This window comes from Doryrhamphus excisus, linkage group LG14 (assembly GCF_037039965.1).
Source record: "Doryrhamphus excisus strain RoL-2023G ecotype Guam linkage group LG14, RoL_Dexc_Guam_v1.1, whole genome shotgun sequence".
Taxonomy (NCBI): Eukaryota; Metazoa; Chordata; class Actinopteri; order Syngnathiformes; family Syngnathidae; genus Doryrhamphus; species Doryrhamphus excisus.
The window spans coordinates 1,083,584-1,109,528 of record NC_136370.1 but is presented as its reverse complement, the minus strand read 5'-3'; the positions used below and the strand labels follow the sequence as shown (position 1 = coordinate 1,109,528).

The 25,945-nt window shown below is 41.7% G+C and overlaps 1 protein-coding gene and 1 long non-coding RNA gene across 4 annotated transcripts; both read right to left on the bottom strand.

The window, feature by feature from the left end:
• Window positions 1-122: 122 nt before the first annotated feature.
• Window positions 123-17,341, bottom strand: LOC131132426 (uncharacterized). Of its 2 annotated transcripts, none has more exons than XM_078796218.1 (8): window positions 17,067-17,341; window positions 9,985-10,619; window positions 6,838-6,999; window positions 4,879-5,029; window positions 4,239-4,330; window positions 2,042-2,145; window positions 1,777-1,880; window positions 123-673 (listed from the first exon to the last, which is right to left on the bottom strand). In XM_078796218.1, exons 1-7 carry the CDS (start codon window positions 17,143-17,145, stop codon window positions 1,784-1,786), a joined length of 1,320 nt encoding a protein of 439 aa, XP_078652344.1. In that variant the 5' UTR covers window positions 17,146-17,341; the 3' UTR covers window positions 123-673; window positions 1,777-1,783. The 2 variants fall into 2 exon arrangements, with proteins under 2 accessions (XP_078652344.1, XP_078652343.1); XM_078796217.1 differs by having other exon boundaries at window positions 123-696; window positions 1,776-1,880; window positions 17,067-17,339.
• Window positions 17,342-20,315: 2,974 nt separating this feature from the next.
• On the bottom strand, window positions 20,316-23,419 carry LOC144901704 (uncharacterized). 2 transcript variants are annotated; one of them, XR_013629767.1, is made up of 6 exons: window positions 23,267-23,419; window positions 22,459-22,539; window positions 21,851-22,015; window positions 21,379-21,625; window positions 20,881-20,949; window positions 20,316-20,329 (listed from the first exon to the last, which is right to left on the bottom strand). It is a non-coding gene; the product is annotated as an uncharacterized LOC144901704 (long non-coding RNA). The 2 variants fall into 2 exon arrangements; XR_013629768.1 differs by having other exon boundaries at window positions 21,858-22,015.
• Between the last annotated feature and the right edge of the window lie 2,526 nt (window positions 23,420-25,945).

Genomic DNA, 25,945 nt, shown 5'->3' with positions numbered 1-25,945 from the left:
ACCGAGATAAATATTGACTGTGAACTGAAACAAATGTCATACTGTACATACAGTGTACAGTACTTGGAGTTCTACTAACACTATTGTACCTGTATAGAACCTGGATTCTACCACAGCTACTAACAGGAAGAAAGCTTTGTCCGTGTATGAAAACTTTATTGTCACTGCAGTCAAAACACACAACAAAATGACCACAAGGGCCAAAAGCGGAAAAGCTGTCTTAGATAAGATATCAAATATGATATGCAAAGGGAGACCATGCCAACCGGCAGAGATCCGTTATGATCCGCTAATCTCCGTAAGATTGTGGACAAAGCCACGAGTAAATGTGCAAGCAACATACGCTCCGTTTCGGTTATGGCGCCAGTTTTGATCTTATGTAACTGTTAATATACGATACATCACATGCACGCCAACATGTCCGCCACTTGGGAAACATCGTTTTATTATCAAATAAAGATCGGTTATTGCACCTTTATGATTCTTTTGCCATGTAAACGCACGCTCGTACAGTAAATGAAGGTCATGTGATCAAGTTCCTGTGCAGCTTGTTTGGAATGCTAACTAAATTCCATAGACTTTCTTTCCACCTTTCTGGCATCTTCGGCTTGGACTCCTTTCTCGTTTCTCGTCTTCGTTCTTTTCATTCCCCTTCCCGTTTTGAATCACCGTCAGTCTTCGTCTGTGTGACGCCATCTGGGGCGGATTTGGAGAGGAGGAGACAAAAAGGGATTATAGTTACATAGGGAGCGTCAACAATTGTACACTCGGAATTTTTGCAGTTCCTGTATTCCGCATCAGTCGTCATTTGGCCCAACATTTGTCCGCCCAACGTTCCCTGGAGTAGAGTTCCCCAATAGAAGCGTACTACGCACTGGGAACTGAGGGAGTCACCATAATAATAATAATAATAATAATAATAATAATAATAATAATAATAATAATAATTATTATTATTATTATTATTATTATTATTATATAATATTATTATTATTATATTATAATATATTATTATTATGTTATTATTAATAATAATAATAATTATTATTATTATTATTATTATTATTATTCGATTATTAGATTATTATAATAATTATTAGAACTATTATGATTATTATAATTATTATATTCAATTATTATATTAATTATATATGATATTATTGTTATATTTGCATATTTTACATTATAATAATATAATAATAATTATTTTAATTTTATTGTAATTATTATAATATTTTATTATTTTTAAAATATTTAAATATAAATATAAAATAATAAATAATAATAGCAGATTGCATGACAATTTTACAGATACAATAATACCAGGTGGACTGTTACGTGTAAAATATATAGTCTGCCCCCCCCCCTGTAAATTTTGTCATATCAATGCGGCCCGCGCGTCAAAAAGTTTGCCCACGCCTGCTCTAGAACCTCCTCGGTTCGGCTTTCAACTCAGGACAGCTCGCTAACCCAGCAAACCCCTTTAGGCGTCTGTGCTATATGTATCAGATACAAGTGCAAAATAACCCATCATGGGGCCAAAGAACATTGCAAGTGTCAGAAATTTCATAAAGAAGTTGAATTATATAACAAAATGTGTGCTAAATGACATTGACATGAAATGTTCAAGGATCCATTCCATTCAACTTGCAACATCACAGTTCCAACATCACTCTCTCACTCTATGATGGTTTGCGGTTCTATGGTGATATCATGGTTCTATTATGACAAATAAATGAATGAATCCATGATGGCTGTGATGGCCGTGAAGCAACCTGGGGATTTACTGCAGCCAGGGGATGTCCACTTTGCCGTGGTGTCCCAAGACAATCATGGAGTTCCTGTTTCTGCCAGCAAGATCTTCTCGTCCCAGATCGGGCCTGAAAACATAGCCACACCATCACTGACTATGTTCCATGTTGGAACCAGAAGATAGCAAATGTTGGGGAAACCTTTGACACCATCGTTTCTTCCCGTTGTCGTCAGCCAACGTTGATGATGAAGATGTCAACATGCATGGATAGAAGCCGCTGGTGCTCACCTGTACAACTGTGGACACGACGTCTTCAAGGAGGTGCTGGACAGTCCCAGCTTAGTTCTCTTCACCAGGTCTTTAACCCGACCCAACGTGTGGTAGTCCCTCATCTGAAACCATAAACAGTCCACATAACTTTGTCATATTTCATACACACAATGGTATACGCCCCTCAGTAAAACCGGAACAACCATATGGATGAGTAGTATTCCAGTAGTATTCCACACTGGTCACAGGTGCCCGTCCTGTTACTGTAATGTTCGTGAGACACACAAGCACCAGATTTGCCAAAATGCCTGAACAACAAGGTAGAAGCGGTTACGCTGTTCAAAATAACTTGAAGGGTTCGCAATGGACTTGGATGAAATTTTCAGGGATTGTTGGGAATGGGATATGGGAGAACTGATGGCGTTCATTTTGGGGGTGATCCCAAAATGCCTTGGAACTAAGGAGTTCTAGCTAGTTTCACATTTCTCAAACCGAGTCAACATCAAAGCATTCAACATTTGGGACATTCATGCTATTTTTCCACTTACCGAAAAATTCCCACTTTTCTTGACATTCCCTTTTCCTTTTTTTAGGAATGCAAAACTACTCTAACTACTCCCACACATCTCAACCAATTCACACCGTTCCATAGTTAAAATTCTCAACTAATACATTACATTTAGCCTTCCTGGTAGCATGCTAATATTAGCATGTTAGCATTACGAGCATTTGTAGCTACTTTCATGGAGTGTTACATACATATATAAAGACTTAGCAATATCATGACTAGCATGTTAACATCAGCACAGTTGCATTTTTATCCATTCAATAGGCAGACATATAAAGACTTAGCACGATCATGCTAGGTGTTAGCATGCCAACATGATCGTAGCCAGCATGTTAACATTAGCAGAGTAGCATTTTTTAACATTTTCATAGCTAGACAAATATAAAGACATATACTATCATGCTAGGTGTTGTATGCTAATATTAATATGTTAGCATTGCTAACGTTAGCAATCTAACTATTTAGATAAATAAACGTAGGACTAATATTTATGGGGGAAATGACAAATGGGGGGAACTGTGGCTCTTGGCCGAGGTTTGTGCTTCCTAGTGCCTTCCTAGTGCCTTCCTAGTGCTTTCCTAGTGCCTTCCTAGTGCCTTCCTAGTGCCTTGCTAGTGCCTTGCTAGTGCTTTCCTGGTGCCTTCCTAGTGCCTTCCTAATGCTTTCCTAGTGCTCTCCGAGTGCTCTCCTAGTGCTTTCCTAGTGCCTTCCTAGTGCCTTCCTAGTGCTCTCCTAGTGCCTTCCTAATGCTTTCCTAGTGCTCTCCTAGTGCCTTCCTAGTGCTCTCCTAGTGCCTTCTTAATGCTTTCCTTGTGCTCTCCTAGTGCCTTCCTAGTGCCTTCCTAATGCTTTCCTAGTGCTCTCCTAGTGCCTTCCTAGTGCTCTCCTAGTGCCTTCTTAATGCTTTCCTTGTGCTCTCCTAGTGCCTTCCTAGTGCTCTCCTAGTGCCTTCCTAGTGCTCTCCTAGTGCCTTCCTAATGCTTTCCTAGTGCTCTCCTAGTGCCTTCCTAGTGCTCTCCTAGTGCCTTCTTAATGCTTTCCTTGTGCTCTCCTAGTGCCTTCCTAGTGCTCTCCTAGTGCCTTCTTAATGCTTTCCTTGTGCTCTCCTAGTGCCTTCCTAGTGCTCTCCTAGTGCCTTCCTAATGCTTTCCTAGTGCTCTCCTAGTGCCTTCCTAGTGCTCCCCTAGTGCCTTCTTAATGCTTTCCTTGTGCTCTCCTAGTGCCTTCCTAGTGCTCTTCTAGTGCCTTCCTAATGCTTTCCTAGTGCTCTCCTAGTGCCTTCCTAGTGCTCTCCTAGTGCCTTCCCAATGCTTTCCTAGTGCTCTCCTAGTGCCTTCCTAGTGCCTTAATGCTTTCCTAGTGCTCTCCTAGTGCCTTCCTAGTGCCTTCCTAATGCTTTCCTAGTGCTCTCCTAGTGCCTTCCTAGTGCTCTCCTAGTGCCTTCTTAATGCTTTCCTAGTGCTCTCCTAGTGCCTTCTTAATGCTTTCCTAGTGCTCTCCTAGTGCCTTCTTAATGCTTTCCTAGTGCTCTCCTAGTGCCTTCTTAATGCTTTCGGGTGCTCTCTTTTTGCCAAATCGTTATAGAGGGAAGTCGCCAAGGGAAAACCATGCTAATATCGCTAATATCGACAGCTACACAAGACTCACCGGCCGATAGACAGTGGGAAGCCCTTCTGGCCTATCAGTGTGGAAGTGGTCACTTCTCCGCCACAGGGGCTCGGGTATCAAACCGCTCATGTCTGCAACACACAGCAGAATCCATCAGTGCAGAGCCAACAGGCAGCTGAGACTGCGTGAATAGGAACATATGGACCGGATTTTATGAATTTTATGAACATGAAAGCTGTCTGGTGTTTATGTAACATAAACAAGTTTCTGCTGGTGTTCCTGCCCCAGTTGTATCTTCCCTGCAGGACCACTAGGGTGCCCAGTAGGACACCAGGAATTCTGCTGTTCCTGTCCCAGTTGTATCTTCCCTGCAGGACCACGAGGATGCCTCAGGCAGCACAAGACACAAAAGGCTGCAGTAGAATTTTCTGCAGGAGTCCCAGAACCCCCCAAGACTAACTAGACCAGGGGTGTCCAAACTCTTTCCAGAATTCAAAGTACATCATTTAACAAGAACAATAAAAAACATGTGATGATGTAAGTCATAACTTTAGGGTTACAGGTGAGCTGGAGCCTATCCCAGCAGACTTCGGGTTAAAGGCGGACTGCACAGCAAGTCGGGGCCGACCACAAGCTACCTGGACGCAGGAACCTCAATCCAAAAAGAGTCAAATGTTACCGTTACATTCCCGGGTGGAATGGAGTTGGTGCTGTGTGGCCTCGGGAATGCTTGACAGATCACGGAGCGTCCCGCCGGGTGACCAGGTCTGGCTTTTGTCCTGGAAAGCCAGGCTGGCTGCGCCGCAGCAGCAGTGATGTCGGAAGAAGTCCTGTTGCCAAATACACAAACACAGCTTTTTCCTGTTATCTTTTTATTATTTTTTTTTGTTTGTTTTATTTTTTATTTTTTTTTTTGGATGTCACGCCTAACTACAGTTACAAGACTAAAAGTATATACAGACAGTATTCTGAATTATAATGAAGAATACATACAAGTACTCAGTAAATGATTAATAAAATTCCGGCTGATAGCCATCCAATAGCGATGCTAACGTGTGAGCTAGGTTTCCATTCAGGTGAAGAAAGAGGAAGATGTGTGTTCATCCCATGGAAGGATTGTGGATCCTGTTCCTTTAATCCGTATGCTTTTATTCCATATTCCCTTCTGAAGAAGAATAGTTGGCTTTGCACTTTCTAGAAACGTATTCCCTTTGTCGCCCTGTTGTTTGGGGCGTGTCTTCTTACTCTATTCCACAGTTTGGAGACCAGGTCATCAGCAACATTGCGTAACCAGCAGATATTTTAGTTGTGAGGGTGGGTGGTCACATGACGACACGCTTGTGGTATTTCCCGTGGTATATTTGTTATTGTTCAACCTCGGACTGAACACCAGCATTTTATGACGCTTCCACGCCTAAAGTGGGTTCTACACGCAAAGCCCACTATTCTTCTTAATTCACACCAGACGGAATATGAAATAAAATCATAACCGTTGAAACCACAGACATTTCCGACATCTTAGGCATCAGGCCTCCCTTTGCCGACATTCTGTTAGCCTGAAGAATGTAATGATGCAATCATTCCAATATTTATCATAATAATAATACACGGGCAATGAGGGGTTTAAATCGGAATGGATTCTATGATTTTGTTATAGTATGTGTACTTACTTACATCCTTGATTGCAAGTACAATAGATTAATGCCTTGCTCAGCACCTTCATTGCTTCAAGGGAATTTCAGCAAAATACATAGCTTATGGGTAAATGTTATAGTTAGCATAGAAAAGCTGTTGACAACCTTGGTAATGCTAATGGTAATGCTAATGGTAACGCTAATGGTAATGCTAATGGTAACGCTAATGCTAATGGTAATGCTAATGCTAATGCTGATGCTGATGGTGATGCTAATGGTAATGCTAATGCTAATGCTAATGCTGATGCTGATGCTGATGGTGATGCTAATGGTAATGCTAATGGTAATGCTAATGGTAATGCTAATGCTAATGCTAATGCTAATGATGATGCTGATGCTAATGCTGATGCTGATGCTAATGGTAATGCTAATGGTAATGGTAATGGTAATGCTAATGGTAATGCTAATGGTAATGGTAATGCTAATGCTAATGGTAATGGTAATGGTAATGGTAATGCTAATGGTAATGCTAATGGTAATGCTAATGCTAATGGTAATGGTAATGGTAATGCTAATGGTAATGCTAATGCTAATGGTAATGCTAATGGTAATGCTAATGCTAATGGTAATGCTAATGGTAATGCTGATGCTAATGATGATGCTGATGCTGATGCTGATGCTGATGCTGATGCTGATGCTAATGCTAATGGTAATGCTAATGGTAATGTTAATGGTAATGCTAATGGTAATGCTAATGCTAATGGTAATGTTAATGGTAATGCTAATGCTAACGGTAACGGTTCTATCTCATTTGAACATGCATCAGATTACAATTGAGTGCATCCCATAATCAGGTCACAGTTCCTAACCCCACCTGACCCACCCACCTACCCACCTACCTACCTACCTACCAGCTATTATGTAGGTATTAGAAGTACATATTAGAAGTATTGCATGTATGATTATTATACCGTCCAACAGCAAGACAAATGAAGACTGTGCACCTCTTTGGTCTTTGTCATCCCTCCATCCTTCTGCAAGCGGCAGATCTGCTTCTGAAGCTGAAGGTTGGTCTCCTGCAGGTGGCCGATTCTCTCAACAAGCTGGCAGATGTGCTCCAGGTACCCGAGTCCTGACCCCAGTGGGTTGGAGCCCGACTGCTGGACCTGGGTAGGTAGCCGGTAGTCATACATCTACTTCCAGAAATCACATGATGCGACCCGTTTACGGTGAAACGCGATCAGTGAAAACGCCACACAGGAGCAGGAGGAGGAGCCTTAAGGAGGCTCTAAGTGGAGCTTCAAGAAGAAATGGAGGTGAGACCAAACTTTTTTAAAATAATTGATAGCAAGCATGAACGGGAAACAAGCTGCTCATCAACCAACCAGACGTTTAATCAGACGTTTAAAAGACCATCCTGGGCCCAGGGAGGGTTGGTACTGGGCCCGGTGCAGACCAATAACCATCAGACGGCACAAAAGTGCCCGTTTGGAATTGGCAGGAGAGCATCAAACATGGGACTTGGGAAGAAAGTTTCCATTTGGAGATGGGTGGTAAGGAAAGTTGACAGAACCATGGATGCCCTCCATGAAGCCATCTTCAGCACCTGCAGCAGCATCCCCACGAGGCTGCTGGAAGCTCTGGTATCAAACGGGCCCCAAGCCATTTTGGAGGTGAATAACAGGAACGACGTACACTCGAGATCCAACAGAGCAAAACATCAACTCTTGCAATTTTTCAACCTGTCTTAAAATGTTGAGTCCATTGGTGGAAAGTTCCAGAAGGAATTGTTACCGTCCGACCCCTGAGCTCCATTCAGCAGTAAAACGGACTTTTTGGGAACTCATGACTCTTAAGTCCAAACAAACAGGAAATGAACCGTGCTTAGTTTTAATGTCCCGCCTTTGAAGTTCCTTCCCTGTGACTTGGACTCTGGCAGTCCACTCCAGTCCCTGGGAGTTCTACAGGAAACTCTGGACAATCAATGGGCCGCCGCTCCCAACAGGCTGACATCATACGTTTCCTGTGATGAACCGTCGCCCCGATCATCAATCATCACAGACTTGGTCATTCCCACAGCACAGACGCTACACACGCCCACAAAGGAACAATACTTCAAGGAGTGGCTGTTTCAGTAGGAGGAGTAGTAGGAGTGGTAGTAGGAGTAGTAGGAGGAGTAGTAGGAGTAGTAGTAGGAGTAGTAGGAGTAGTAGGAGTAGTAGGAGGAGTAGTAGGAGTAGTAGTAGGAGTAGTAGGAGTAGTAGGAGTAGTAGGAGTAGTAGGCGTAGTAGTAGTAGTAGGAGTAGTAGTAGTAGTAGGAGTAGTAGGAGTAGTAGGCGTAGTAGTAGGAGTAGTAGGAGTAGTAGGAGTAGTAGGAGTAGTAGGCGTAGTAGTAGGAGTAGTAGGAGTAGTAGGAGTAGTAGGCGTAGTAGTAGTAGTAGGAGTAGTAGTAGGAGTAGTAGTAGTAGTAGGAGGAGGAGTAGTAGGCGTAGTAGGAGTAGTAGTAGGCGTAGTAGGAGTAGTAGTAGGAGTAGTAGGCGTAGTAGTAGGAGTAGTAGGAGGAGGAGTAGTAGGTGTAGTAGGAGTAGTAGTAGGCGTAGTCGGAGTAGTAGTAGTAGTAGGAGTAGTAGGCGTAGTAGTAGGAGTAGGCGTAGTAGTAGGAGTAGTAGTAGCAGTAGGAATAGGAGTAGTGTGCGTAGTAGGAGTAGTAGTAGGAGTAGTAGTAGTAGTAGTAGTAGTAGGAGTAGTAGTAGTACTAGTAGGAGTAGTACTAGTAGGAGTAGGAGTAGTACTAGGAGTAGTAGTAGTAGTAGTAGTAGGAGTAGTAGTAGTAGTAGTAGTAGTAGTAGTAGTAGTAGTAGGAGTAGTAGTAGGAGTAGTAGGAGTAGTAGTAGTAGGAGTAGGAGTAGGAGTAGGAGTAGTAGTAGTAGTAGTAGTAGTAGTAGTAGTAGGAGTAGTAGTAGGAGTAGTAGGAGGAGTTGGCGTAGTAGGCGTAGTAGGAGTAGTAGGCATAGTCAGAGTAGTAGGCGTAGTAGGAGTAGTAGTAGTAGTAGGTATAGTATTAGTAGTGGGAGTAGTAGTAGTAGTAGTAGGAGTAGTAGGAGTAGTAGGCGTAGTCGGAGTAGTCGGCGTAGTAGTAGTTGTAGGAGTAGCAGGAGTAGTAGTAGTAGTAGTAGTAGGAGTAGTAGGAGGAGTTGGCGTAGTAGTAGGTGGAGTAGGAGCAGTATGTTTAGTAGTAGTAGTGGGAGTAGTAGTAGTAGTAGTAGTAGTAGTAGTAGTAGTAGTAGTAGGAGTAGTCAGAGTAGTAGGAGTAGTAGGAGTAGTAGGAGTAGTAGGCGTAGTAGTCGGAGTAGTCGGAGTAGTAGGCATAGTCAGAGTAGTAGGCGTAGTAGGAGTAGTAGTAGTAGTAGTAGTAGTAGTAGTAGTAGTAGGTGTAGTCGTAGTAGTAGGTGTAGTAGTAGTAGTGGGAGTAGTAGTAGTAGGAGTAGTAGTAGTAGTAGTAGTAGTAGGAGGAGTAGTAGGAGTAGTAGGCGTAGTCAGAGTAGTCGGCGTAGTAGTAGTCGTAGGAGTAGCAGGAGTAGCAGGAGGAGTAGTAGTAGTAGGAGTAGTAGTAGTAGTAGTAGTAGGAGGAGTTGGCGTAGTAGGCGTAGTAGGAGTAGTAGAAGTAGTAGGCATAGTCGGAGTAGTAGGCGTAGTAGGAGTAGTAGTAGTAGTAGTAGGCGTAGTAGGAGGTGGAGTAGGAGGAGTTGCTGGAGGGGGGAATTGAATTTGGGTCTCCTGGCTGTTGGTCTGCACGATGACCACTCTACCACCATGCGCCATATTAATTTCAGCCATGTAGGATTCCGTGCTAATACATTGTACTAATACATCGTACTAATACATGGAATAGTTTCAACGTCCCAAATGTCCTTTTTACTATGATTAGAGCCCGTAGACATGATATAACCACCCTAGAGTCACCTTTCCACTCCTACTATTCATTGTTTACACCACATTGCAACTTTTGTGCTGCATGGACTCCAGGTGCTAGCAAACTAGTACAAGCTAGCAAACTAATACATTGATGTCATTCACTGGCCGGACTTCAGCCATTCCAGACCCTGGGCACCAGTTCCCGGGACCAGTTCACGGGACCACATTGATCTTACCTGACTGAGTCTGCAGCATTGGTCCATGTACTGGTCCAGACCGTCACAGGTAGCACTCCCCTTTAAGGACTCCGTCTCCGTGTCTGCCTTGCCCGTGAGTTCTTCTTCTGTGTTCTCCTCAAGCTTGTCCGTGTCCTTCAGGTTCCTTGGTGACACACCAAACCCATGGATTTCCTGGACCTCGCCAATGTGCAGGTCTGCGTCCAAGGCTGGACTGGCAGGTCTCCGTCCTCGTCCTGTTTGCTGGTCACCGTCTGACTTTAAATGACACGAGTCACAGGAGGACTCACGGCTGTGGACCATAAAGTTCTGCTCAGAGCCCGTCGGAGTGGATGGAGAGTTGGCGCCACTGGATAATTCCACTCCAGAGTCCTCTGACTGAAACTTGTACAACCTGCTCAACTGAGACCCTGACAAAATGTCAGACAGGTACTTCTCGCCGGAGTCGGCCTGCCGCTGTCCCGACAGGGTGTCCGGCGAAGAGTCTTTGGAGTGAGGTGGCATCTTCTGCTCTGAAGCTGTGGAGCAGCTGGAAGAGGAGTCGTCCGCCATTAAAAGTCTCTCTGTGACGTTGCTGAGTAGCTTCACTTTTGTCAGCACGACCGTTCTGTCCATCACCGTGTCTCCGTCTTTGCCTGCAGAGAAAAGTCAACAATCGGTTCATTTGCAAACTCCATGAAGATATGAACGCAAAACGCATACCAAGATGAATATTAGTAGTAGTATTTATACGTCTTATACGTATTTATATGCAGAGAGCGGTGGTGATGTAACTCCACCATAGCAGAAGCATGTTTGGTGTAGTTTGAAACCAAAAACCGACCACCAGGTGGCAGAAGTTCCTTTTATAGGAACTTGGCATGGCCTCTCCCAGTCTCAATCAACCAGTCTCTGTTACTGCCGGATACCAGTATCGACCAGTCTCTGTTACTGCCAAATACCAGTATCGACCGGTCTCTGTTGCTGCCAAATACCAGTATCGACCAGTCTCTGTTACTGCCGGATACCAGTATCAACCAGTCTCTGTTACTGCGGGATACCAGTATCAACCAGTCTCTGTTACTGCGGGATACCAGTATCAACCAGTCTCTGTTACTGCCAGATACCAGTATCAACCAGTCTCTGTTACTGCCGGATACCAGTATCAACCAGTCTCTGTTCCTGCCGGATACCAGTATCAACCAGTATCAACCAGTCTCTGTTACTGCGGGATACCAGTATCAACCAGTCTCTGTTACTGCCAGATACCAGTATCAACCAGTCTCTGTTACTGCCGGATACCAGTATCAACCAGTCTCTGTTCCTGCCGGATACCAGTATCAACCAGTATCAACCAGTCTCTGTTACTGCCAGATACCAGTATCAACCAGTATCAACCAGTCTCTGTTACTGCGGGATACCAGTATCAACCGGTTGCCTATCGGTGCCGATCTCCAGGACCAGGAAAGCGAGATCCCGGCAGGGACCAAAGACGATGATGGGATTCATGCCCCCAACCCCCGGGGATGAAAGGTGGGGGTCGGACTGGATTGTAACTTAACACAAAGATTCTTGAAGTTGGTCCAAAAAAAGGGGGGCCAACCCAACCTGGCGCAGCAGAAATCCTCCTGGTTTGATTTCCGAGCTGACTTGAAAAACAACCCCCACAGGACGGCCACTTCCTGGATGGGCGGCCATGTTGTTGACACTCAGCCAAACCCCTGATAGTCAAAACGCTATCAGCTGCCGGAGGCTCCCATGACATTTTTAGCAAAGACGGAGCAACTTCAACGTGTGGGGGATCCCTGGCACCCCCGCATTGAAGATGTGCAGGTTTTTGGGTGTCAACATAAAATAATAAAATCCTGTCAAATTCAAGTTTCTTGTGGGAAAATCCTGCTACTGTTTTTCAATTTCTCTACAACAGTGGTCTCAAACATGTGACCCGCGGGCCAAATGTGGCCCGCAGGACACTAGTTTGAGGCCCCCGCCTTGATATGAAAGTTTAAGTTTGATATGGATGCTGTATGGTATCATGTACCCAGAAAAAATGATTACGTTTGATTCATGTTCATGTTAAAGGTTAAATAACTGTTAATAGTTATCCTCCCTATCCGTGTGGAAGTGGTAAGTTTTTTATATGGATGCTGTATGGTATCATGTACCCAGAAAAAATTATTACGTTTGATTCATGTTCATGTTAAAGGTTAAATAACTGTTAATAGTTATCCTCCCTATCCGTGTGGAAGTGGTAAGTTTTTTATATGGATGCTGTATGGTATCATGTACCCAGAAAAAATTATTACGTTTGATTCATGTTCATGTTAAAGGTTAAATAACTGTTAGTTATCCTCCCTATCCGTGTGGAAGTGGTAAGTTTTTTATATGGATGCTGTATGGTATCATGTACCCAGAAAAAATTATTACCTTTGATTCATGTTCATGTTAAAGGTTAAATAACTGTTAATAGTTATCCTCCCTATACATGTGGAAGTGGTAAGTTTTTTATATGGATGCTGTATGGTATCATGTACCCAGAAAAAATTATTACGTTTGATTCATGTTCATGTTAAAGGTTAAATAACTGTTAATAGTTATCCTCCCTATCCGTGTGGAAGTGGTAAGTTTTTTATATGGATGCTGTATGGTATCATGTACCCAGAAAAAATGATTACGTTTGATTCATGTTCATGTTAAAGGTTAAATAACTGTTAATAGTTATCCTCCCTATCCGTGTGGAAGTGGTAAGTTTTTGGCTATTTAAGTTGAAAGGAAATAACTTGAAGGCTACCGTTTAGGTGGCTAGCTGTCTAGTTTGCGAGTTAGCATGTGTCTCAAGACCCTGCAGTTGCGCAATATGTTGTAAATAAAAAGAGTATAAATGTGACTATAGTCGTGTTTTGTCATGTCTACAGGGCTCTAATAATGCTTTGTTCATTTTAATCTGAAAAAAATCATTTGTCTACCCACCAACTATATGTGCTTTCTTAACTTTTTATTATTATTATTATTATATTTATTACTGATTTCTGTTTCCCACCACTTCTTGGACTGCTGGGTCATCAAACCCGAAGATGATACCCAGACTCCCTCTGCTTATCAAAGCGAACGCACCCCCACGCTGTGCTCGGGCGATAAGGGAAGAATGCTCGCCGGTACTCCAACTCAGGTCGATCCGGGGCTGGCTTCTTGTACTCTCATCCTGCAATCCTTCACGAGTACTCAAGTCACCACTGAGCCCGCGTTTCATACGCCTGCCAGACAAGCATAGCGAAGGTTTATACTGCAATACTTCTTATGCCTTAGCAAAGACCAACGTGGCAACTTCCTGGATGTGAAACCTGCACCCCAGGATGGACCAGACTGACATGGCAGCCGTTTTCTCTGGAATAAAAACATCTTTTTCTTCTTCTTCTTCTCATCCTGTCACGTTGATTGACGCTCTTTTCATCGTCAGGCTTGTTAAAGCTTGCTAGGATATTTTTTCTCATAATGTTCAACGTTAACGTTGGAAGTCTCATAACGTGATGATGCTCGTCCTCAAATTTCCCCACTGAGGGACGAATAAAGGCATATCTTAATCTTATCTTAATAATATGCTGACCTTCATCCTGGAAAATTGTCCAATTGTTTGATGTCCTGTAAAGGTCATCAAACCTGGCCATAAAACGTTTTCTATTATTAGTAGTAGTATTAGTATTATTTATTCATTTTATTTTATTATTGTTACTATTATTATTATTATTATTATTACTATTATTATTATTATTATTATTAACAGCTTTCTTTCTCATAAAATTGTGATTTTTATCTTGTAATATTGCCACTTATTTCTCAAAAATGTGCAACTTTTCCTCATATAAAGCTTGAAAGTGTTCAACTGTGCTTTTGCTTATTATATTATTATTTTTATTTATTATTGTTACTATTATTATTAATAATAATTTATTTATAATTTATTTTATGTTATTATTGCTACTATTATTATTTATATTATTATTATTATTATTATTATTATTATTATTATTATTATTATTATTATTATTATTATTATTATTATTATTATTATTATTATTATTATTATTATGTTTTTGTTTATTATTATTATTTTTATTTATTATTGTTACCATTATTATTAATAATAATTTATTTATAATTTATTTTAAAGTTGAAAGTGTTCAACTGTGTTTTGTTTATTATTATTATTTTTATTTATTATTGTTACTATTATTATTAATAATAATTTATTTATTTATAATTTATTTTATGTTATTATTGTTACTATTATTATTTAAATTATTATTATTATTATTATTATTATTGTGTTTTTGTTTATTATTATTATTTTTATTTATTATTGTTACTATTATTATTATTAATAATGCATTTATTTATAATTTATTTTATGTTATTATTATTATTATTATTAATAATAATAATTATTATTAATAATTTATTTATTTATAATTTATTTTATGTTATTATTGTTACTATTATTATTTATATTATTATTATTATTATTATTATTTACAGCTTTCTTTCTCATAAAATTGTGATTTTTATCTTGTAATATTGCCACTTATTTCTCAAAAATGTGCAACCTTTCCTCATATAAAGCTTGAAAGTGTTCAACTGTGTTTTTGTAATATTAATATTCCAAATTATTTTCTCTTTTTTTTGTCACATCTTGAATTTGTCCTGCAGGAGTCCAGTATTTTGTCATAACATGCCCACTTTCATCCTAGGAAATGACAACAATATCTTGTAAAAGTCTCATTGTTGATGATGAAAGTATTTTCCATGGAAAAATGGCAGCCCCCTAAGACCTTTTACCTTTCTTTTTCATAAAATTTCATTTTCATCACGAAATATTGCCACTAATTTTTTTTTTTTTTATAAATGTACAACTTTTCCTCACATCAGCTTTTTAGTTCTTTTCTTTTTTTGCGTGTAAATCTGGAACCTTTTTTCTCACGTTCTGATTTTGTTTTGTCAACATTGCAATATTTCCCCCCAAAATGCTTTTTCTCATAATATGATGAAAGTGTATTTTGTCATTTTCTTCTGCCAAATGTGTTTCAATGTTTTCTCATAAAATGCGCAAAAGCGATGCTACGCTTGAGGCTCTGAGCGAGGAAGGCGGAGGCTTGAGCGGCGGCTTAGGAATGATAATAATGAGACACATGAGAAGGTTGCTCCCTGCTGCACGGAGCACAATGCAGGACTTATCTTGCAATGGATCTCTGCCAAACACGGAGGAACAACGTGCAGCCGCAGTGTGCACAAGAACGTGGCTGCAGGGCAGGTGTCGGACGCCCGCCCGTACAGTAAAGACAGCGAAAGCGATACCGTTGAGGCTTGCGCTCGGAATGTGCGGCAACCCGACACCGGCGTCAGGAAAAACAACCGAGGTAGACTTCAGCGTGACACATCTCCAAGTGTGGCTCTGCATTCCGTATTCGTCAGTCGCCATCCAACGGTCTTTCGTCTTCTTCTGCAACGACTTCATGCCACGGCACAATCGTCTGTATTTCTCCCCCCAAAAATTCCACCTTTTCTAATATTCCCATTCCAAATTTCCGATAACACGGCTGTAAATCCCGGTGTATAAGCCGCACGTGTCCATGTCATAAAGTGGCACATTGTGGCGCAAACAAGTTTGTGACGACCAGGCAGCAAAAGAGGGAGGCTGACGTCATTGCAGAACTCTATTCTCACAACAGTATAACTTTTTCCGCAACCTAGTTTTCAGAAAATTCCAACTTTGTCATTTTGTTGTTTGTCACATTGCAATATTTTAGTAGCATGAAGTTGAAATATTTAAGAAAAATATTTTAAATAAATCATAAAAAATAAATAAACATAAAAAATTATTAAAAATATTAAATAAATATAAAAAAATAACATTTCTTAAATCTTAAATCTTCACATTATTTTTGTAAAATTGCAACTTTTTCCTCTTAATATTTTGACTTTATTCTTGTAAAATTACTGCTGGTTTTCCAAATTTTGGAAAAGTTGCTGTTGTTTTTCGTACGTTTCCTTTTTATAAATAAACATAAAAAAATCATTAAAAATATTAAATAAATATAAAAAATAACATTTCTTAAATCGTTCAACTTTATGCTTGTACAATTAAATTGTTTTTTTTTCTATTGCAACATTATTTTTGTAAAATTGCAACTTTTTCCTCTTAATATTTTGACTTTATTCTTGTAATATTACTGCTGGTTTTCCAAATTTTGGAAAAGTTGCTGTTGTTTTTTGTACGTTTCCTTTTTATAAATAAACATAAAAAATTCATTAAAAATATGAAATAAATATAAAAAAAAATTTCTTAAATCTTTCAACTTTATGCTTGTACAATTAAATTGTTTTTTTTTATATTGCAACATTATTTTTGTAAAATTGCAACTTTTTCCTTTTAATATTTTGACTTTATTCTTATAAAATTACTGCTGGTTTTCAAAATTTTGGAAAAGTTGCTGTTGTTTTTCGTACGTTTCCTTTTTATAAATAAACATAAAAAAATCATTAAAAATATTAAATAAATATAAAAAATAACATTTCTTAAATCTTTCAACTTTATGCTTGTTATGCTCTTAATATTTTGACTTTATTCTTGTAAAATTACTGCTGGTTTTCCAAATTTTGGAAAAGTTTCGTACGTTTCCTTTTAAAGGAAATTTGACAATGTGCCGCAAATGGCCCCTGGGCCCCACTTTGGATGCTCCTGGGTTAGAGAAGGAACAATGCTAGACAAGGATCCACTGTACAGTCAAAGCATTAAAGCCATCCATGCAGGATATGATATTCCCGAAATTCCACATTCCCCCAACACAAATTCCCTTGGAGCTTATGAAGTCGTACTACTTTCCCATTTTTTTACCGCTTCAAACCATTCCAACGCCAAAACATTTCCAAAATTCCCATAACGCCACATTCCACCCAAAAGGTCAAAACATTCAAAACATTCCGGCATGGAAACATTTAGCATTCCCAGTCAGCAGCAGGACATCAGACATGAGACACATTATTCGGTTGGGACGCTACGACATTCCAGAATCCATCATGTCCGAACAAGAGACAAACATCAACTGTACCTTTCCTCCATGGAGCCAAGATGGAGAAGGACTTGCGCCATCTGAGAACCATCCCACTCCTCTTCATCTTCCCGCTCATGCCGCAAACGCCACCTCGTCACCTGGACCTTCCAAAAAGATTCCTCATGATGTCGGGAAACACGTTTGTCCCGCCGGAGTCGGAGGACTTTGGAGGAGCGTGTTTAGCGTGTCTTCCTCGTGATGCCTGTGTCAGGCAGCGGAGGGAAGGGGGCCGGCTCCGGCAGCGGAGGTCGGAGTCACAGGAGGAGGAAGAGGAGGCGTGGCAGCCTGCCAAAGGAAGTCAGATAAAGCAGAAAGAGGAATGCGGGAAAAGAAGGAGCAACAAGACAAACACAAAAGACAGAAAGAATGAAAAAAGTTGAACGCTGCTTCCGCAATCCGCAGTCAATGCCAACACACCCCGACCACAAATACAGTTTTTCCAGGAAAACTATTTGGGGGAATGTTTTTGGGATGGGGGTAAATTCCTCTACAGCACTATAAGAGACTCATTGCAAGTTATTACAGACGCTTGATTGCAGTTGTTGTTGCTAAAGGTGGCCCAAACACTTATTAGCTTTGGATATTGGATGGGTCTTTTGTGACCTCTTGGATGAGTCGTCCTGGGATCATTTTGGTTGGCCGGCCACTCCTGGGAACGTTCACCACCATTCCATGTTTTCGCCATTTGTGGATAAATAATGGCTCTTACTGTGGTTTGCTGGAGTCCCAAAGCTTCAGAAATGGCTTTAGGACCTTTTCCACTCTGATAAACTGTCACGCTCTGAGTGGCCTGTTGAACTATTTCATATTGGTGCTCCCTATTTCCTGTTTCATTTGTAAGCACTTCCTGTTTTTTACTATTTGCAGTCACCTTGACTTCCTTTCCATGGAAGCTGCAGGTCCCAACTGGTGGCGATTGGTATTTAGTTGGCTTCTTCAGGAGAGCGTGTCATTGGCTGGTCCATTGGGAATGTTGGTTGGCTTTGGATGGACCCACCCTGCCTGGCGTAATGGGCCCCCTGTTCCGTAATATTGTCAAATGTTAGCCTCGCTTTTGGCATTTGCAGCGACACACATGGACACAATAAATAGTAAAATGTCTTTTCCGGCTGACTAACCCCTAACCAGAACCCTAATCCCTAAATTTAACCCGAACCCTAACACTAATCCCCAACCCTAACCCTTATAATAATAATAATGCGTGTAACATCTATTCGCCTTCTTACAGTGTGCATGTTCATCGTTTCGTCGCATGCTTGAGCTTCATGGCCAATTTTTACACGGATTTACGCACCACATTTCCCAAAACGGTGGAAACTTTGGGTCTTGGGAGTTAACTCGGAGTTATGAGGGTGTTAGCGGAGCAATGCTGTCACCTAGTGGCGTTATGGCAGTACTGCAGTGATTTCAAATTGTCACTTTGTTCCAACGATTGAGGGAAGGTTGTCATGTAGCTATGATACCTATTAAGTATCCTCCCTGCTGCGTTAGGAACCTTGGGGGCTGGTCTACAATTGGGTGTGGAGGGGGTGAGGGGTTTCCTTGGGGCTACTCCTTTGCCCTCGGCATGGTTCTGGCTCGGTCACCCTTCTATTTTAACCGCACTAGATACAGGCACGGGACCCACCATAGCCCAGCTGTCCTCCACCTTGAACTACTTGACCAACCCATATATTCATACCGTATATAAACCACATAGAGGCCAGCCCTTTGGAGTGGGTCTCTTTAGTTGACTTATTTTTTATTGCATAATATACACAATGCCATTTCATCACACACATGGGTGAGGCGGGCTTGGCTGGGGTTCCAAGCAGCAATTGAAGACAAGGACAATCCTCCATGTCCAAAGCAGGGATGTCAGAGAGCGGGCGGCAGCAAAGATACGTCCAACAGTTGAGAGTCAGTGAAAGGGCTGCTGGAGTACACGACATCCTCGTCTGAGTTTGCAGCAGAGTCGTACAGCATGGGGTCCACGTCGAGATCCAAATGAGTCTCTAGGATGTCATCGCTCAGTCCTGAACCAACCACAAGAAAGACAGAGGAAGCAAAGTGCACAGTACGGGTCAAAGGTCACAACAACTAACCTTACATGAGACGTCACACGTTTGTCTCCATGAAGGTACAGTGCATCCGGAAAGTATTCACAGCGCTTCACTTTTTCTACATTTTGTCATGTTACATTCATGTTTTGAATATATTAAAAATAGAAAACCAAAAAAATCACATTTACATAAGTATTCACAGATCTTTCTACAGCTCAATTGGAGTCCACCTGCAGTAAATTCAGTTGATTGGACATGATTTGGAAATACAATAACTGTCTATATAAGGTCCCACAGTTGACTGTGCATGTCAGAGCACAAACGCCAAGCATGAAGTCAAAAGAACTGTCTGTAGACCTGCGAGACAGGATTGTCTTGAGGCACAAATCTGGGGAAGGATACAGAAACATTTCTGCTGCTTTGAAGGTCCCAATGAGCACAGTGGCCCCCATTATTCGACTAGTCAGGATAGAAGGAAAAATGAATGCAGCAATATATAGAGATATCCTGGATGAAAATATTGCTGCATTCATTTTTCCTTCTATCCTGACTAGTCGAATAATGGAGGCCGCTGTGCTCATTGGGACCTTCAAAGCAGCAGAAATGTTTCTGTATCCTTCCCCAGATTTGTGCCTCAAGACAATCCTGTCTCGCAGGTCTACAGACAGTTCTTTTGACTTCATGCTTGGCGTTTGTGCTCTGACATGCACAGTCAACTGTGGGACCTTATATAGACAGTTATTATATTTCCAAATCATGTCCAATCAACTGAATTTACTGCAGGTGGACTCCAATTGAGCTGTAGAAAGATCTGTGAATACTAAATGTGATTTTTTTGTTTTCTATTTTTAATAAATTCAAAAAAGTAAAAAAAAACCTTTTTCACATTGTCATAATGGAGTATTTTGAGGTAAGAGATTAAATTAATACAATTGGGAATGAGGCTGTAACTTGACAAAATGTGGAAAAAGTGAAGCGCTGTGAATACTTTCCGGATGCACTGTATGTGCCCTGGGATTGGCTGGCCACCGGTCCAGGGTGTACCCCGCCTCTCGCCCCAAATCAGGCTCCAGCATACCCCCACCCTAGTGAGGATAAGAGACATAGAAAATGAATGAATAACTAAACCATGTTGGTGTCATTCAACAGCTGTACTGTAATCTTACCTTGTCTAAGCTGTTGGGACCAAATTCTTGAGCGTCAACATCCTTCAGCATTCTGTTAAATGGATGGAGAAATCATTTCAATTATGGCAACTACAAAATCTAAAATCATCACAATGGTTAGTAGTCCAAACGACAAAGCTGCTTGACAATATTTGTTGGGTTTTTTTTTTGTTTTTTTTTTTTTAAACAAAACACTCAAAATCAACTTAGTTCTTAACCCTAAGATGCATGAGTGACTGGACCCTACACTCTTCCATAAGAGTCCATATTTCTTGAAATGTATAAAAGCTAAGTTAAAAATTTGAATGGTATTATATTGAAAACATGTTTTTTTCGGAATAACTGGAATATGAAATGATAAAAAAAAAATTCATTATTTCAAGAAAACAACCTGACTGGGTCATTTTTGACCCACTTATGCATCTATGGGTTAATACACATTTTTCATCTGTGTCTTGAAACCTAACCTAAACAAAACTCTTTTTTCCTCACAACGGGATATCGTTGAGGAACTCCATTATCCAACTCTTTAAATCAATAAAACTTAAAAGGCTAAACTGCCATTTCCAGATTCAAATAACCATATACATATTGTAATGTTACCTTCTGTAGGGGTTGGCCACCTTGACCCCGGCGGCGGCCTCTCTGTGGCGCGTCCTTCACCCCAGGTGTCTAGAGATGGTGTATGTGTATAGGTGAAATTAAAGTTCCAAAATTCACTTCCATGGAATACTTGTCACAAACAAAAACTCCCGCTCCCCGACGGTATCCACAAGACTCAGGTCGCTAGCATACTTCAACAAATGTTTGCGCTACACGCGGTTCCCATGGCTTAGAGGACACTGCTGCTGCCAAAATAATCACATAACATATATAAAAGGGACGAATCCTTACACATTTAATAAACATAAAAATCTCCTGTTCTGCAACCGAAAACAGCTCGCAGTTGATAGCGAGCTAGCTCGCTAGCTAGCTAGCTGGCTGGCAGGCTAAAGGTAAGCTAATGCTAACGTCGCGTATGTCACATTATGACACTGACGTAAACATTGAACAGGAACAGGAAAGGTGACAGAAAACAAGTCAGATAAGCATATGACCTACCCATATGGCTCCACATCGATGAATTTCCTTGTTAAACGACTGTCCACGTCGTCTTCCGTCGTCTTCCATTGTCTTCCCGTGAAAACATGGCGCCCTCGAACTTCGCCTTGGGAAGTCTGAGCTCAAACGATCCTCTGACGCATGCGCAGAATGGCATGGCACAAGGTGGCCATGTTCACTGTTAGTAGCTGCTGCAATCAATTACAGGTGTGACCGGTGGACCAGCCTCCTGCCATAGAAGGGAGTTCTGTAAAACAAAAAAAGGAGGGAAAGCGCAGTCAATATGCTTTCAAACTATATAGAATTCAGCCTGCTGTCTGCTTTAGTTTTTTGAATATGAGCCTCTGAAGTTGAAGGCCGTGTGCTACTTAAGCTAGCTCAATGTATGCCGTTTAAAGGTCACTTAAAGCCATTTAACAATTATAATGTTTTAATAGCGTGTACAAAGAGTACAGAGAGTTTGCGTACTTACTACTCACACTTGTTCAATTTTCTTCAAAGTGCGTAAGAAGCAGGTTGCCCTCAGGCCGTCCCTCTTTTATTTGAAACCGCTCTATAGCGTGCCGGGCGGGGCTTCCGGCCGTCCGTGCTTCATCTGAATGTTGCGACCATCGTTTCCGGAAAGTGCGTCATGGCCCTTTAAGAAAAATGGCATTGTGGGAAGTCTGTGTGCTGTAGTTCTGCGTTTTTGGCACTAGGTGTCTCTGTTCTGCGTGCAGCGCTTGCAGTGGGGCCGTAGCCTCTGGCATCGTTATGTTTGGGGCCAATAACGTTTTTGTCATAAAATGCTTGTTGAGCCTCTGTAGTATTATAAAATGACCATTGTTGGTATTTCATGATTGTAAAATGTTTTGAGAATTGTGAAATGAAAATAGCACTTTACAGCATCTAGTGTGCACTTGGGCAAGTTGCAATATAATACGCATGAAACACATAACCTTGCATGTTTTATGAATAATGTGATTTATATGTTCAAAACCAAGCTGCCAATGGGAAGTGCAAATTAGCCATACGGCTATCATCTCCCATGTCCCATTTTTTCAAAAATCAATCAATCTACACATTTCTTACATATAGTACCTTTAAGACTGACAGCACTCAGTCTGTGACCATCGCTGTCTATGGTCCTGAAGTCTCAGACAGGTCACAGCCCAGAAGGTCCTACAATCAAACACATAGGATTTCTGAACATTTACACCTCTGACCACAACAGTCATAGTACATAGTACATAGTACATAGTACATAGTACGGCTGACTTGGGGGCGAGAGGCGGGGTACACCCTGGACCGGTGGCCAGTACACCACAACTGTAATGTAAAGTATTACAATATCAAATTGCATTTTGTGAAAACAAACTAAATGATGCTGTAAATAGTACAGGCTATAGACATTAAGCAAAACATCACATTAAAACATAACCATGTAAAATGATCCTTACTAATAACAATTCATGATTGGCAATGTTTACAAACATTAGGCCTAGCGTGCTGGAGGCTCCTAGCGTACTGCATAAGAGAGAAAAATGCAACATGGACATGTTTGACAATCTAGCGGACGCAAAGGTAGCACCAAACCAGTGGTATTATATGAATCTTGAGATTTCAACCAATCCATTGACACCAAATACATCATGCTTGCTGACCGGGAAAGGAGTGAAAAGTTGTTGCAAAGTTGAACTGTTTTACCGCGACGTGACCATAGACTTTTATTTCAACTGTATGTGGTGCAGCTAATTGTTTTGGAGTATCATGCTGTATAAGAGGAAAAAAATACAAGAGTGACACTTTTGACAATATAGCGGACTGAGCTTTAAAACTACTGCCAAACCATCATATATCTTGAGATTTCAATGAATTCATCCATACAAAATACATCATGCTGACTTACCGGGAAATGAGTGAAAAGTTCTTCCAAAGTTGTAGCCTGTCAGTGCGTCTTCTTTGTTCTGATTGGCAGAGTGGTGGAGCATACCCATACATTCATTTATTTGCTGCAACAAATCATCAACAATGACATCACACTTCATTGAAAGGCCGTTGATGAAATATAATGTAACATAAAGTAACACTGGGAAATGTTCTGTTACTTACGGTAGCCTACATGGCAATTCTCATTGTCCTGCATTCACAATGGTAGATTCATTATGGACTCATTATGGCTCAGTAGCCAGCCCATAGACTGCTACTTGCAGTAGCAGTCTATGGGCTGGCTACTGTTAGCATTTAAGCTAATTTACTCATGTCTAAAGGCAAATACACACATGGCATGATGTAGGGAGGTCATAGGACAACCTTGGCACTTTCTAAACTTGAGGCTCTCTTGCTAGGTGCTAGCATGATACCTGTTAGCATGTTAGCATTTAAGCTAATTTACTCACATTTAAAGGCAAATACAAACATGGCATGATGTAAGGAGGTTATAGGACAACCTTGGCACTTTCTAAACTTGAGGCTCTCTTGCTAGGTGCTAGCATGATACCTGTTAGCATGTTAGCATTTAAGCTAATTTACTCACATTTAAAGGCAAATACAAACATGGCATGATGTAAGGAGGTTATAGGACAACTATGGCAGTTTCTAAACATGAGGCCCTCTTGCTAGGTGCTAGCATGATGACTGTTAGCATGTTAGCATTTTACCTAATTCATTCAAGTTTAAAGGCAAACACACACTTGGCATGATGTGGGGACACTATGGGACTGCATCAACCTTTTCCGTACTTGAGGCTTTCTTGCTAGGTGCTACCGCGGTAGCCGTTGGCACACCGGGCCCGAGGTTCACAGCACAGGTGGCCAGTCCATCAAAATTTCCGCGGGAATTTTCTAGTTTAAGTTACAGTCATGATTTATTTGTCAGTCATACTTGAATTGTCACAGACAGTCTTGGTCCATGTGACTATCAAAAAGAGCATAGGCCAGTCTTAAATCTTGACTAATGTTTCCATTAGGCCTACTTCAAAGAATGGACTGTCTATCTATTCAAGTTTTTGGCTTTTGATATGCAGACATGAAATGGTTCAAACATTGGCTCTCATAAGCCACCAGCATAGGCTTGTAGCCATAGCCCTTAAAATGATGAGCATGATCTGTGTGTGTGTGTGTGTTATTAATAACTTGGGACACTGCTCTGTCACTTTCTGACCTGCGGGTTGCTTGTCAACATTCAGTCACTATTGGCAGGTTTATAAGTAAACAAATAGACAACAACAACAACCACAAAGATCAGTATTTTGTCTCATATTCCATTTGTGGGAAGGTATTACATTTACAGATTTGGACTTTCCCACATTTGGAATCATTTCCTGCAAATGTAAAGGAAGGTGTAACTCCCTCGGATGTGCAACGATCAGACAGCTACTAGTTCTCGTCTTTTACTGATGGATTTATTACAAAACCGACGTGAGAACTAAAAGGGGACAAAAGATACAAAACCCTAAAGGGCTCTGGCTGGCCCTTTAAGGCTGGCCCTTTAAGGCTGGCCCTCGAAGGCTGGCCCTTTAAGGCTGGCCCCCTAAGGCTGGCCCTCTAAGGCTGGCCCTCTAAGGCTGGCCCTTTATGGCCCTTTATGGCCCTCTAAGGATGGCCCTTTAAGGCTGGCCCTGTAAGGCTGGCCCTGTAAGGCTGGCCCTTTAAGGCTGGCCCTTTAAGGCTGGCCCTCTAAGACTGGCCCTTTATGGCCCTTTAAGGCTGGCCCTTTAAGGTTGGCCCTTTAAGGGTGGCCCTTTAAGGCTGGCCCTTTAAGGCAGGCTCATTAAGGCTGGCCCTCTCAGGCTGGCCCTCTCAGGCTGGCCCTGTAAGGCTGGCCCTGTAAGGCTGGCCCTGTAAGGCTGGCCCTTTAAGGCTAGCTCTGGCTGGCCCTTTATAAGGCTGGACCTGTAAGGCTGGCCCTTTATGTCTGACCCTCTAAGGCTGGCCTTTTATGGCCCTCTAAGGCTGGCCCTCTAAGGCTGGCCCTTTAAGGATGGCCCTTTAATGCTGGAGCGTTAAGGATGGACCTTGAAGGATGGCCCTTTAAGGCTAGTTCTGGCTGGCCCTTTAAGGCTGGCCCTCGAAGGCTGGCCCTCTAAGGCTGGCCCGTTATGGCCCTTTATGGCCCTTTAAGGCTGGCCCTTTAAGGCTGGCCCTTTAAGGCTGACCCTTTAAGGCTGGCCCTTTAAGGCTGGCCCTTTAAGGCTGGCCCCTTAAGGCTGGAGCTTTAAGGCAAGCTCTGGCTGGCCCTTTAAGGATGGCCCTTTAAGGGTGGCCCTCTAAGGCTGGCCCTTCATGGCCCTCTAAGGCTGGCTCTTTAAGGCAGGCCCTTTAAGGCTAGCTCTGGCTGGCCCTTTAAGGCAGGCCCATTAAGGCTGGCCCTCTCAGGCTGGCCCTGTAAGGCTGGCCCTTTAAGCTGGCCCTTTCAGGCTGGCCCTTTAAGGCTGGAGCTTTAAGGCTAGCTCTGGCTGGCCCTCAAAGGTGGCCCTCTAAGGCTGGCCCTTTAAGGCTGGCCCTTTAAGGCTGGCCCTTTATTGCTGGAGCTTTAAGGCTGGCCCTTTCAGGCTGGGCCTTTAAGGCTGGAGCTTTAAGGCTAGCTC

What these genes read in the sequence shown, in the direction of transcription:
- LOC131132426 (XM_078796218.1), bottom strand. Translation starts at nt 17,145, where the DNA reads ATGAGCGGGAAGATGAAGAGGAGTGGGATGGTTCTCAGATGGCGCAAG. An exon ending in CTTGGCTCCATGGAGGAAAG is followed by an intron (nt 10,620 to 17,066) that starts GTACAGTTGATG and finishes TTTTCTCTGCAG; the next exon opens with GCAAAGACGGAGACACGGTG. An exon ending in TTCCACCCGGGAATGTAACG is followed by an intron (nt 4,331 to 4,878) that starts GTAACATTTGAC and finishes TGTGTGTTGCAG; the next exon opens with ACATGAGCGGTTTGATACCC.